This window comes from Xenopus laevis, chromosome 1L, assembly GCF_017654675.1.
Source record: "Xenopus laevis strain J_2021 chromosome 1L, Xenopus_laevis_v10.1, whole genome shotgun sequence".
Lineage (NCBI taxonomy): Eukaryota > Metazoa > Chordata > Amphibia > Anura > Pipidae > Xenopus > Xenopus laevis.
Genome location: NC_054371.1, coordinates 153,949,815 through 153,964,681, shown reverse-complemented (window position 1 = coordinate 153,964,681; position 14,867 = coordinate 153,949,815). Strand labels below are relative to the sequence as shown.

The 14,867-nt window shown below is 39.3% G+C and overlaps 1 protein-coding gene across 4 annotated transcripts; it reads left to right on the top strand.

Moving 5' to 3' along the window:
* The first annotated feature begins 21 nt into the window (after positions 1 to 21).
* On the top strand, positions 22 to 14,858 carry tox4.L (TOX high mobility group box family member 4 L homeolog). 4 transcript variants are annotated; one of them, XM_018244487.2, is made up of 10 exons: positions 22 to 154; positions 5,343 to 5,523; positions 6,253 to 6,321; positions 7,693 to 7,935; positions 9,057 to 9,317; positions 9,399 to 9,626; positions 10,668 to 10,748; positions 11,069 to 11,743; positions 12,268 to 12,428; positions 12,563 to 14,858. In XM_018244487.2, exons 2-10 carry the CDS (start codon positions 5,362 to 5,364, stop codon positions 12,621 to 12,623), a joined length of 1,941 nt encoding a protein of 646 aa, XP_018099976.1. In that variant the 5' UTR covers positions 22 to 154; positions 5,343 to 5,361; the 3' UTR covers positions 12,624 to 14,858.
* The last annotated feature ends 9 nt before the right edge of the window (positions 14,859 to 14,867 follow it).

Below are 14,867 nucleotides of genomic sequence, written 5' to 3'. Positions count from 1 at the left end.
ACATCCTATTGTTAAACTATAGGCGGAATGAATAGTGGCTCTCCTCTACCAATATGGCTTCGCCTCTTTTGCCGGAAGCGGATGTCTCGCCATCTTTGTAGAGGCGGGGAAGTGTGATTGAAAAGAAGGGGAGTCTCAGGCCGTGAAAATGGAGGTGAGTTGGGTAAATTACGTGTTTTATTGTGTTAGTTTCGATTTTAACGCGACATTCAGCTGATTTGATTCCGTACGCGTATTGCTGGTGGCTTTCAAAACACAGATCATGTGGGCTATTAGAGTTGCTTTATGAAGTGGCGAAAAGGGAACGGTAGTTCTTGCAGGTCAAACGCAGAAAACGCAAAGCATTAAACAATATTTTGTACAATATAGACGTACAGCGTATCTCTGATCCTCTGTTGCCCAATACTTAGAACTTCTTCAGGACGTTTTGTGTTGGGGGTTTAGTTTCAGTGTTAACAGGTCCCTGTTGTCAATGGAATATTTATATTGGCTTGAATGGTTGTCTTGCTTATGGAAAACAGAGTTGTTAATTGAGGACTTGCATTTCTCGTACTGTGAACTGAAATTGCCATTATAATTTGTGGTGTAACTAACAGCTTGATTTCTCCCAGCATTAGAATGGAAGCTTCTAGGGGTTATTATCTGTCACAGGTCTGTGGGGACACTAATATGTTATAGTAATGGATGTTGTTAGCCAGAAGTCAGACAAGGTTCATCCACTTTACTATAACAAGGTATTACATTGAGATCAGGTTAAATATTCTTACTCCGCTCACAGGACCGTGTTTTTCGTTGTTGTTGAGTTTTTCAGTTCATGCACCCCTTTTAGATCCAACACTTGGCCTAGCAAAACTTAATAACAAGGTTACAGATATCTGAAAGCAGATAAAGCATATTCATAATGATCAGGGGATTCATTTGTGTCGATTAATGCAATGTTGCGTATATCACATCAATGAATGCTGTAACATGTATCTAATTGTAACTTGTAAATTGTTCTAAGCTGATTGAGTTTTTATAGGAAGCAGTGCAAAACTTTATTGCACAGAAAAAAAACCCTTGATCTTTGTTCGTAGGATCAACCTATGTCGGATGCTTTTACTTGTTGGTAGTAAAGTAAAACAATGGGTGTGATCGCTTTAAAGGGAAATTTCTCCCAATTTGTTTTCCATATTGAAAGACCGTGTCATGTTAAACATTTCTATGTACATGAACTGCTCATTTTCATTTCATTCAAAGCTATTTCTAAATGTAATTACAATTGAAAGCAGTGTTTTGTTTTTTTATCCTGACTGCACTGCTGATTCTGACAATGAAGCAGAACCCTGCTTTCCTACAGCCAGTAGTGCTTCATGTGTTAAAACTAGCAGTGCAGAAAATAGAAAACAGGCAGATTCTCATTTCAATAGTTGTTACTTTACTAATAACTCTATAACTGAGATTTTTAATCATGTCTATTAGAAAGTTGCTTTCATTGTGCAAAAAAAATGGTGACTTTCCTTAAAATATTATACGTTTTTTCTCTGTGTAATGTAGTGAAATTATATATTCCATGGCATATGATCTGATACTTTTAAAGAATAAGTCAACCCCAAAAATATTTTTTGCCTAATAAAATTAAACAAATTCTAAGCAACTATCCCATATACATTCATTACAAGTTTTCTATGTTATTTGTATATGTATTGCTGTTGAAATCAGTGTTTTTATATCTGTCCTTTTCTATCATCTGCCCTGATGGCTCAGCCTGTTGATACAATAAAGACAAGGCAGCTGAATAACAGACCTGTCTTTGGGGGACTCTGACCATTGCAACATTGTATTGAAAGTTGCTTAGAATTGTGTTTTCTTTTATTAGGCAAAAAATATTTTAGGGGTTGACTTACCCTTTAACTTCACTATAAGTATGGTGCCCCAGGTGTAAACGCTCTCTGTTCAGACTCTATCTTTGTTTTATTCCAATCTGCCATGTCATTTGCTGTTTGGTTGTTTTTTGTAAGAGGGATTCTAGCAAATACGAACTATTCATTTAAATGAGTAGGAAATGGTTAGTCTAGCACTTTTCAAAAGTGAAACCTCATTTAAAAGCCAATTGGAGCCAGGGACTGAAAGTCCCAAAACATTTATTTTAAGTCGTGGGAAAAGAAGAAATTAAGAAATTATTTTAGTCCTAAAATGTGTGTTACATGCTCTTTGCTGAAGAATGTTTATTATATCTGCACATACTGCCATCACTATTAACTGAAGCTCTGGCACAATAAGTAACATGGCAGCTCTCATTAGTGTAAAAATGCAAATAGCCAGAGAAAGCATGTACAGCTGCAGTTACCCATAGCAACCCATCAGTCATATGTTATCAGTCTGTTACAAGATAGAAAACCAAGATGTCATTATTTTCTGTAGTTAACTGCACTGCTGCAATCTATAACATTTTGATGTGTTTTTTTTTTAAAAAAATTTTATTGAATTTTTTTCTGTAACATGTCAGGAAAGATGGGTTGATACAATGCAAATGTACACACTTGGGGTCATTTATCAACACCGGTAAATTTGCCCATGGGCAGTAAACCATGGCAACCAATAAAATTGTTGCATTCATTGCTTTACCTGCATATGGCTGAAAAAAGCTAGTCACTGATTGGTTGCTATAGGTGCCCATGGGCAACTTTGCCCAGTGTTGATAAATGAGCTCCAATGACTTTAGTGATCTCCATTTGTTTTGAAGAAAAGTTAGATGTAATGTTACTATTGCCATTCCTATGTTCGTGGAATTGCCTATATATTATCATGCACAAAGTGTAATAAGCACATACCACCACATAGTTTTCTTTTATTAAAAGAGTATATAAATATATAGAGAATTATGATTATCTTCTATATTTTTTCCAGGCCAATGTTCCAAACCAGTGAATTCTCAGTAGTTCCCTGCTGGAAAACTTTTACATTTTTGATTATGCCTCTAATTTATTCAGACCACGGCATTTTCTGTTAAAGGAACAGTTCAGTGTCAAAATAAAAACTGGGTAAATAGGCTGTGCAAAATAAAAAATGTTTCTAATATAGTTTAGCCAAAATGTAATCTATACAGGCTGGAGTGACTGGGTGTCTTATATAATAGAACAGAACACAACTTCCTGCTTTTCAGCTCTGTAACTCTGAGTTAGTCAGCGACTTGATGGAGCACATGGGACATAAATGTTCAGTGAGTTGGCAATTGATCCTTCTCATTCAGCTCAGATTCAAAAGCAAACCGTTATGACCCATGTGCCCCCCTTCAAGTCACTGCAGGGTAACCAATCAGTGGAAACTAAGAGAGCTGCAAAGCAGGAAGTAGTGTTCTGGCTATTATGTTAGACATCCAGTCACTCCAGCCTTTATACATTACATTTTGGCTAACTAACTATATAAGAAACATTTCTTATTTTGCACAGCCTATCTATTTACCTAGTTTTTATTTTTATACTGAACAATTCCTTTAAGCCACATTGGGTTGTGTGTATTTACTAGTAAAGCACTGGGAGAGATACTGGGGAAATGTCAGTACAAATCATGGACTGTGGGTTGAGCTGTCAAAAGCGGGACTGTCCTGCTCAAAATGGGACAGTTGGGAGGTATTTTGAGTATGTTACACTTGTAGAACAAGGCACTGAGGATTGGATAAGCATCCTGTCTGATTTATTTGCTCATTTTAAAAGTATCTTCAGATTTGGCATCATACCAAAATGCACAAGAATGGGGGACCTGATGCTCCTACCCACACATTGGCTCCATAATTATGGTGAGGAGTGAGAGGGAATGTAATGAGAGCAGTGACATCAAGTCTAAAAGTTCATGGTTCTTATATGAATTAAATAAGGTGCTAGTGCTGTAGTTATAATTTTAAAGTGAGTTCCTGGTATCAAACAATTAAAAATAAAGCATCAGCAATGCATGAATAAAAGTTAGAAATTAGAAAATAGTATAGAGGTGGAGTTATCCAGAAGAAACTGGCTGCGTTGTTCTAAGCCCTGGGACACCACATGTGGGAGAATGGCAGAACACCAAGGAATGTGGTCTTGTTACTTGTACTACTGTCTTGTAAGGAGAGCTAACTTTGCTATAAAACCAACAAATCCACAGTGCCTTATGGTTAGTTCACACAAGGAGATTCGGGGAGATTTGGTCGCCTGGCGACTAATCGCCTCGTCTTCTGAGCAAAAAATCTCCCCTAACTGCCTCAGCGTGTTTTCCCATAGGCTATAATGAAATGTCGCCTGCGCTAAGCACACACGGCGATGCGTTTTCCGAAGTCGCCCGAAGTTTCCTCCGTGACTATAGAAAACACATCGCCGCGTGTGGTTTAGCGCAGGCAACTTCATTATAGCCTATGGGAAAACACGCTGAGGCAGTTTGGCAAGATTGTCGCTCAGAAGACGAGGCGATTAGTCGCCAGGCGACCAAATCTCCCCAAAATGCCCTGTGTGGCCTTACCCTTAGAGATAAAAGAGAATAAAAGGAATGAATGCTGCGCTAGTAGCGCTACAATTCCATTAAATTGAATGAAATTGTTGCTTAATTTGAAAAGGACTTTTATTATACAGCTTTTAATGTCTGGACGACAAGTCCCCTTTTAGATACATATTGGGGGGAATGCATATTTGCCCTCCTAAATATTTTTTGAAAACCCGTATGTGGTAAATTAGAGTATGACTTGATGAGCACTGATTGGCTGTTCTGGATATTCATGGAACTGTTTCCACATATATCTGTCATCTTGTTATGAGCTGAAGGGGGCCTGGTCCACATACTAAAAACTAAAGTTTCAGAGAATTTTCATGAGGATCATTAGGCTTTGTATAGGTGATGGCTGTTTCCCTTGGAGGCACAAACCTTGTTGTGTTTTGCACGAGTGCCTTTCTTTGTATTGGAATGTGCCACATGCTGTCTTTGTAAGTCATGATGAGGAAAGTGGAACCATACATTGTGTGTTTGGCACCTCAGATAGATCGGCAGCCCCTGTCAAAGTACTTTATCACAGGTTTATTTACCAGGTTGTTGCACTACCCAGCTTGCATTATAGGTGTGCTACTCAAAGCATAGGCTATTTACCCCAGAGTCAACAATAATGTAGGGTTCATGTGGTTTGCAGAATACCATGTATGTGTTTCTGGTTTGTGTTAGTAAGTAAAGCTTTTGTTTCCCATAGACATCTAGTCTAACCTGTAGCCCTCAGGCAGATCTCTTGCTCTGCAACTCCCAGCCTTTCTTCAGCCATTAGCTTTAGGAGGATAACGGATGTTATAGTTCACCCTATGCCAGAGGTCGTTATTGCATGTATAATTAAAGTGTTGTGTGCTCTGTAGGGGGCTAGTTCTTCACCTCATGGACCTGCATCTATTTTCTGGTTTGGACACAGATGTCAGTGATGGGGGTCTCCCAGGCCACCACATGCTATTTACAGGAGATGAGGGGGCTCCCTGCTCTATTGATATGCCAGGTTTGCTCCACTCCCAACCTCTTTATGGAGTGTATGGGTACAGCAAGGTGAGAGTCACTGACAAAAATGCAGGTGCTGCAGCATTGATAACAATGTTTTCAAATAGATTTTTACTTTGTATGTAAAGGTATTTTCATATGCATATTTATGAGTTCAAACTTCAAGTGTAACCTCTTTGTTACCTCTTCTGCACTCTAAAAATACATGTTAATAATAATAATACTACTAATAATAATGAATTGTAATCATGCCCTCCCCTGCATAAATAATTTTAACCAATTCGGGATATACCGGACTTTAGTCTTTTATGCTACTAATAACCGCTTTGGTTACATATTGAATCTAAGTTATATATTTATCTTCACAAAAGCCAGAGAAACTGGATGCAAACCTGGCAAAATATGGAACCCAGTTCACTCCTGTAGGAATGTGGAGGATGTGCCATGGAATGTAACAATTTAGCTGGTATCCATCCAGAAAAGATAAGAAAGCATATACAAAGCCACATCTTGATCATGAACTGAGCAGAAGAGAGAATGCTCCGGCAACGCTGTTGATCACTTTGTGTATGCTTTATTGTAATACCTTGTATTCTTTTATAGTGGAAACTGTAATCTTATTTCAGGTACCAAAATAATTAGGACATGGCCTGCTGTTAACAATTGCACGTTGTATTTTACAGCTTTTGTTTTCATAGAACTACTAAAAAAGGTTACATTGAACAGGAGGCACTTGCTTTATTTTGCCATTTTAAATTTTCACTTTTTCACTTGCAGTTTCCGGGGAGCAGCGACAATTACCTTACGATCACAGGACCAGGGCATCCTTTCCTTACAGGGACAGAGGTATGTGAAATTACGCACGCGGAATTCTATTGTACGGCAGTGATTTTGTCGAAAACTGTAACAGGGAGAATGTTCTAAGCTTCATGATGTGTCTGTTCAGAGTGTGTTACATGGATACATTATGAAGGGTAGGTGTAAGTGTTTCCAAAATAATTCCAAAACATTGATTTCCAATATCATCCCAGTGCCCTGGTTAATACAGCAAGAAAAATAGCCATTTATGCAACATGCTTCAAACACGTTTTAAAGGAAAACTATACCCCCAAAATGAACACTTAAGCAACAGTTCATATCATATTAAGTGGCATATTAAAGAATCTCACCAAACTGGTATATATATATTTAAGTAAATATTGCCCTTTTACATCTCTTGCCTTGAGCCACCATTTCGTGATGGTCTGTGTGCTGCCTCAGAGATCACCTGACCAGAAATACTACATCTCTAACTGTAACAGGAAGAAGTGTGGAAGCAAAAGACACAACTCAGTCTGTTAATTGGCTCATGTGACCTAACATGTATGGTTTGTTGGTATGTTTGCGAGTACAGTGAATCCTACGATCCCAGGGGGCGGCCCTTATTTTTTAAAATGGCAATATTCTATTTATGATTACCCAATGGCATAAACTACTAGAAAAGTGTATTATTATGAAAATGGTTTATTTACATGAAGCAGGATTTTACATATGAGCTGTTTTCATGCAATATCTTTTTATAGAGACCTACATTGCTTGGGGGGTATAGTTTTCCTTTAAGTAGATAAGAAATGTTCTGTTATGTAATTCCTTACTTGAGCATATAAGAATGTGCGTGGATCCAACAAGCTAGTCAGAGCAAGATTGAACGTTATCCTTTTGATGGTAAAATATTACATTCTACTCTCCCATTCTCAATCCCCCACACAGGGAATATGCACCTTTTTGTCAGCCCAATGTCCTTTCAAAGTTTCAATCAGAGGAGTAAGTTTATTCAAGCACAGAGCACAAAAGCATTCAGTAGCTCGGGAGAATTCTCTACTCAAACTGACTTACACATTTATAATATCACATAATCATAGAAAATATTAGCCATACACGATTGGTTACATTCAGCATAAAGGCGTGATTACCTTTTTTCAAAATAATTTTAGTTCTTATTCTAGGTAACCTTGAAGCCCAAGCTGTACCATAACATAACATATTGTTTATAGAACCATCTTCCACCTTATCTAACAGCTAGCCTTGAGACTCGTCGTGTGCCTGTGCAATCATTTTCTTTCTGCATATATAAGCACATAATATATGCTTTCGAAATAGAAAATGGCATAGAAATGAACCAGAGGTTATATAGGCCTCCGAGACCTCAAGCTAATTAGGATTCAACAATCTTTACAGACTTTTCACACACCCAGCCTTGGTGATGAGGAGTTTGAGATTCCACCCATCTCCCTTGATTCCGATCCCTCGTTGGCTGTATCTGATGTAGTTGGTCACTTTGATGACCTTGCAGACTCTTCTGGAGTACAAGATGAGGGTTTTGCTGCACAGTATGGTGTACAGACTTTGGACATGCCAGTTGAGATGGCCCATGAAGTGATGGATCAGACTGGAGGGCTCCTTGGAGCTGGATTGGCTATGGTAAGGATTTTCTATCACTGTATTGTATAATGTAACTATAGAGGGGCTCATCTTCTAAGTGAAGTTTTGCACCTGTTTGACAAAATGACATCTTCACAGCCTAAAGGTTTGACCACATTGTTCCATATCTTTCCCAAAACAGTACATACATACTTGGACATATGGTGGTGCCCTGTCTTAAAGGAACAGTAACATCAAAAAATGAAAGTGATTTAAAGGGATAATGTCATGGGAAAACATGTTTTTTTTCTCCCAAAAACACATTAGTTAATAGTGCTGCTCCACATGACTGGGGGCAGCTGGGAAACAGACAATATGTCCAGCCCCATGTAAGATTTCAAAATTGAATATGCAAAAATCTGTTTGCTTTTTTGAAAAATGGATTTCAGTGCTGGAGCAGCACTATTAACTGATGTGTTTTGAAAAAAACAAAAACATGTTTTCCCTTGACAGTATCCCTTTAAAGTAATAAAAATATGGTAAAATTGCTGTGTTTGCTTCAGAAACACTAATTGTGTTTATATAAATAAGCTGCTGTCCAGCAATGGGGTCAGCCATTCAAACGAGAAAAGGCTGAAGTGACACGGCAGATCGTAGATAAGCTCTGTTGAACACAATGGTGTTATCTGTTAGCCACTATATAGCCTTTATCAATTTCTGCCATTGCTACACAGCAGCTTGATTATATAAACTATAGTAGTGTTTCTTAAACAAACAGATCAATTTTACCAGTGCAGGGCAACACTACATGATATTTCCATTACTTTAAAACAAGTTAATTTTTTGGTGTTACCGTTTATAAGCTTATGCATGCTACACATCTTACTGGAGAGGGCAGTTTTGGGATAGTTGTTCTCTTGATGTTTTTATTTCTTAAATGGGACTTGCCACCCTAAGAAAAATCATATGCTATCATGTTATTCCAGCAAAATCAAGTTGTTTTTATTTAGTATCAGAAGCTAAATAGATTTATAAACAAATCCATTTGTTACTAATTAGTGTATATGGGCTAATGTCAGATATAAACCAGGTGTACTCACTTGTTCAGTCCCTTCAAGGAATCCTACGTTTTTAAAACTAAAATTATGACTAATTACTTGTTATTCTGTTTTGCCATACAGGACTTGGATCATCCCATAGTCACTCCATACAGTGCAAATCCACCTGTCACCATAGATGTTTCAATGACAGACATGTCATCTGGGATTCTGGGACACGGCCAGCTAACCACTATTGATCAGTCGGAGCTGAGCTCCCAACTTGGTTTGAGCCTTGGTGGAGGGACTATCCTGCATCCTGTCCAGTCTCCTGATGACCATCTTTCTCCCACCCCATCACCAACCAGCTCTCTGCATGATGAAGACATGGAAGACTTTAGAAGGGTTAGCCAAAATACACAAATCATGTTTACTGTTATATTCCTGGTTTAGCATGAGCGGTTTTAATGAACTTTTGTTCCACAGATAACTGCTCCTAAGAGCATCATTGTGGAGCAAACCAAGAAGCCAAAAACTCCCAAAAAGAAAAAGAAGAAAGACCCAAATGAGCCACAGAAACCCCTGTCTGCATATGCTCTCTTTTTCCGTGACACACAAGCTGCCATCAAGGGACAGAACCCCAATGCTACCTTTGGGGAGGTGTCAAAAATTGTGGCATCAATGTGGGACAGTCTTGGGGAAGAGCAGAAACAGGTAACTTGGGCGCTTGAATGATTTTTACAGTACATTGCTGTGTCTTTGTCCTTTCATACACATAACCAATCTCTTGGTTCAAAACTAACTTTCAAGCTGTGCTTAGAATGCTTTATAATGTACATATCATCATGCAGATGGCTAATGCTAACATTGCTTGTCTGTTTAAAATACAGACAGACCTAGGGGTATCTTTAAAAGGGAACTCCCGCTTCCAAGCCAAAATGTGATAAAGAGGCCCACATAACACAGAAACCCCTAATATACCTATCACAGTTACTTATTCATACAAAAAGTATGAATAAATGCCATTTCTATGCTGAAATCCAGCTGTTTAACAGTTCTTCTCTTTCTGCATCATTTGAAATCCTGGCAGGGAAGGAGGAACTAAACACTGATGGCATGCAGGGAATTGTGGGGTTTGGAGGACGCAGGATGAGGACAGTTGGCTGTTGATACAAAGTAACAGTAGTCAGCCAGCTCAGCAGAGTAGTCAAACAGATCAGCAGGGGGCTAGGCTTAGGGAACTGTCAGACACCATTAAAAATCATGAAAAGTCTGCATATTTTTTAATTGATGTATATTGCAAAGTTGCTTGAAATTATGTTTACTTTTCAAAGAGCTTTATGTTTTTGTGGAGTGACCCTTTAATAATATTGGAGACAAACATCACCAGTGATATTGCCCATAGCAACCAACCAGCAATTAGATTTGAACAGCCACCTACAAGTTAAAAAGCAAACATCTGATTGCTATGGGCAACATTAGCAGCGATGTTTGTCTCCAATGTTAATAAATACTCCCCCCTAGTGTACTCGGGACATGCATGGTGATAAATGCTGTTGCTCAAATCTGCCACAACCACTAAGTTTGTGATTGCCTTCTGGACTAGACTTCTTAGACTAGAACCCTTGGTGTACTTGGCATGATCATATAAATTCAGCTAAAACTGTGAAAGAGAAACATGCTGATTTTGTGCTGTCCATGTCATACCGAATATTCCTGATAATCCATGAACTGTATATTTGTAACTGCTTACAGGTTTACAAGAGGAAAACAGAGGCGGCTAAAAAGGAATATCTAAAGGCGCTGGCGCTGTATAAAGCCAATCAGCTATCTCAGGTATATGAAATGGGTTTGAAATTGGGCTGTTAAGCGTCGAGGCATTGCTATTTTTTTTTCTGGTGAAATGTTGATCATACTTTCTCTTCCCATATGAAGGCACAAGGCAAGGTATCTTTACATGTATTATAGATAATCCCTAAATATTTATGGGGGGGGGGGTTACATGGTGATTAGTTACTTGTGTTTTATATGTTAGCCAGTGCACTGGAGTCTTTCAATTAGGGAGCTGCATGGCCTTCACGTATCATAGAAAAATAAATGTTCTGTATGTTTCCCTCTATTTTGTGTTATGATGACAATATATTCTTTCCCTGCAGGTTGCTGTTGACACAGTAGATCTGGACCCTCCAGCTGTCCCTGCTCTACTGTCAGAATCTCCCGTTCCATCCCCTACTGTAGTAACAGCCACCAGCATTCCTGAATGTGTGTCTTCTCCCTCTGTATCCAGTTCCCCATCTCAGACAGTGGCTGCACCTCAACAAAGCATTGCTAAAATAATCATTTCAAAACAGATCCTGCCAGCTGGACAGGGCTCTACCGCTATAGCCATGTCTCAGGGTATGGTCACTGTTATTCCTGCCACTGTGGTGACCTCTCGTGGACTTCCTTTAGCTCAACTTCAACCTAGTCCTCAGGCTCAAAGGATAACCCGTTCAGTGTTACAGGCAGCCATGCAGATGCCGCCACGCCTACAGCCACCACCTTTGCAGCAAATGCAGCAACCCCCAAGACTTCTGCAGATGGCCCCTGCTCAGCAGCCTTCAATCACAATCCTGCAGGCACCACCTCCCCTACAACCAATGCAGAAAGTGCGCCTAAGTCTGCAGCCTCCTCCCCTGCAGATTAAAATTATCCCTCCTCCACTGCAACCCCAGCCCCAAGTTGTTCAAGTGCAAAATCAAAGTCTGTCAGTCATTAATGTTCCCGCCTCTCCTGAGGCCCCTGCCTCACCCCCTGAGCAGCTGGAGGTGTTACCTGAAGTGGTCCAAGAGGTAAATGTCCATGTTTACTTTCAGTTTTACAGTTACATTTTGTGAAGATGTAATCTAAATATTGTCATTATTAAGGATGCACCAAAATCCCCAATTTGGATTTGGCCAAATACCGAACCAAATCCTAAGGGTGGGAAGGGGGAAAAAATGACTTCCCTGTTTTGTGAAAAAGTCATGTGATTTCACTCCCGCCCCTAATTTGCATATGCAAATTAGGATCCCGATTTGGTTCAACCGGGCAGAAGGATTCTGCCGAATCCTCCTGAAAAAGGCCGGATCCCAAACCAAATCCTGGATTCGGTGCATCCCTAGTCATTATTGACAATGGACTTCATATAAATTGACCTAGACTGTACTATGTGGCACTCTAATAACATCATTTATTTTACTCCATATATACAGTACTATATATTAAGAGCTCAGTTCAGTTTTAGCGAGGCCAAAATTTCAGACTTTCATCTGGTATGGGACCAATGTATACAATTGAGCTGTGGACGGTTAATAGTTTTATATGTTCTTTCCAGGAGTCTCCGCCACCTCAGATGGATGTGGAGCTTGTGAGCAGCTCTCCCCCTCCCAGCCTTTCTCCTCAATGTGTCCGTTCCGGATGTGAGAACCCGCCAGTAGAATGCAAAGATTGGGACAACGAGTATTGCAGTAACGAGTGTGTAGTAAAACACTGCAGGTAAGCTTTACAACTGATAATCAATTGTTCCTTGTTGTAAAACATGACTGCAGCATTATTGCTGTCATCAATATTGCTAATGGTGTCTTTTTCTTCTAAATTAAAATATTTTGTAATTTTATATTTTTTTTTAGGGACACTTTTATGTCGTGGATTGCTACACGCAGTCAGGGCACACTTGCACCTGTGAAATAACACTCATTCCCATGTGTGGGGGACATGTTATGGAAACCTGTGGAGCAAGCCCTAGAACTCCTGTGGATGCTACAAATATCCAAGAGACATGTTTTTTACAGAAAGCTTTGTACATACAATTATATGTCTCCAAAAAGACAAGGCTAAAGGACCGTTAGTTTGGAGAGCATATGGATTCTATAAGCCCTTGGCAAGGAAATGCTATCAATTGATTCCATTTGGTGTGCAAGATTTCCATTTTGCACTCGAAACGAACTGCCATTTTTATTTCTTTTTCCCCCCGCTTACCATTAAGCGTGCAACGGCTTTCTTTGGGATGATCAAGATTAGGAGAAAATCTCACTCTTTTCAAGTAGTCTGAGCTGTTATTCAGTTTTGCTTGACCTCACTGAGAGAAGTGCAAGGACCATTCTACAGGAAGTCATGTATATATCCATCTGAAGCATTTCTTGTTCAAAATAATACCCCATTAGAATCAGTTCAAGAAATCTCTCCCACCAATGTCATTCTGAAGGATGCAGTTCCATAACTATGGTTGCACCAAATCCACTATTTTGGATTTGGCCGAACCCTCGTATCATTTGCGAAAGATTCGGGCAAATAACGGACCAAATCCTAATTTGCATATGCAAATTATGGGTGGGAAGGGGAAAACATTTACTTTTTGTGACAGTCGCGTGATTTCGCTCTCTGCCCCTAATTTGCATATGCAAATTAGGATTCTGTTCATCCGGGCAGAAGGATTCGGGTGATTCAGAATCCTGCTACAAAAGGCTGAATCCCGAACCGAATCCTGGATTTGGTGCCTTCCTATCCATTACTGACAAATCTAAAAGTTTTCAAGCCTTGCCATACAGAAAAGTGTTTTATCAAGGCTGCTTTAAAAATTTAAGTATATTCTGGCAAATCTGGTTAGCTTTGTGCCAAGCAACTGGTCAAAGGGGCGGGGGTTTTAAATAAACTAAGTTTGTTTGAAACCATAAACTGCATTACACTTTGTTCTCTGGGGCACTGATAATTAATATCTGCAATCAGATTAATTGCCGTTAAATGCAGCAGTTTCTAGAGGAACACAAACTAGTTAAGTAGTGTTTGTTCACAGATGTATAAATAAAGTGTGCAGGTGCTTGCCCTTACTCGAGGTCCACCAAGCAATTCTTATTCGAAACATTTGAGAGACTGTTGTTTGTAACAATGAAAGGCGGCATGTTTATTGGTGCTTTTGAAAAGCTCAGGGAAAACTATATGGTTGGTGATGAGCCAGAAAACCAAGGCCAGCGTTGCGTCACTATCAAGGTTAACTTTCATCAGAACCAGTCTTCCTTGACCTGCTGTTTTAAGCATATAAACAAAGCAGCAGATTTAGGGATATTGGTGCTAAATTGCACCAGTGTATTTCATTTATTTTCGCACTAGAAAATGAAGGCAAACAAAGCATTGCTAAAATGTATCACCTGGGTTTGAAATTATTCTGAAGTGAATGCTTTAGGGCTCTTAGACTAGCGTTTTAACCTGCGCTCTGGGTTTCATGCATTCAGCCGCAGGGGAACACAGGAGTAGACGCACTGAATTCTTTTCAATGGGGCTTTACTCACACAGACGTATGTAAACACCAAACGCAGGTTGGGATGCAGCATTTTTCCTGCGTTTGGCGCTTACATGCGTTTGTGTGAGTACAGACGAGTGTTTTTACCTGCGTTTTCCGGTTTCATGCGTTCAGTGTAGGTAAAACATTCATCTGTAAGAGCCCTTAGTGTAATCAGTAATCCAACCTCATTGAATTTCTTCATGCAGTAACATGCCTTTCACCTATAAGCTCTCATTGACCTAACATAGGATTGATTTTCTTTACTTCTATTTCAGCATTAGTTGGAAGCTGATTTAGCAAGAAAATACCATCTTGAGGATTTTTCTTGTTGTCTTAATACAGCAATGGTGTTTAAGTTAGAGAGAAATTTTAGTGATTTCGATTTGGTTTAATGAAAGTGCTGAGATTTTTGCAGCTGAATGTATCCACTCTCGCTGGCTGACACTGTTCCAGCAGTATATGTGTGATTAAGGGTCCCCCAAAAAAGCAAAAGACTATCCCCCATTATTGCAAGCTGTAGCTGTTGGGAGGCAACATCATGAATTTTTTTTTAAACCATGTTGAAAACGAATTCTTGTTAAATGTATGACATCACTAATGTGAATTGTTCTTACGGTATGTTGGCAGAATAAATTATGTTTGAAAAATGTACAGTC

What these genes read in the sequence shown, in the direction of transcription:
- tox4.L (XM_018244472.2), top strand. Translation starts at nt 286, where the DNA reads ATGAAGTGGCGAAAAGGGAACGGTAGTTCTTGCAG. An exon ending in TTGGAGCTGGATTGGCTATG is followed by an intron (nt 7,936 to 9,056) that starts GTAAGGATTTTC and finishes TTTGCCATACAG; the next exon opens with GACTTGGATCATCCCATAGT. An exon ending in ACATGGAAGACTTTAGAAGG is followed by an intron (nt 9,318 to 9,398) that starts GTTAGCCAAAAT and finishes TTTGTTCCACAG; the next exon opens with ATAACTGCTCCTAAGAGCAT.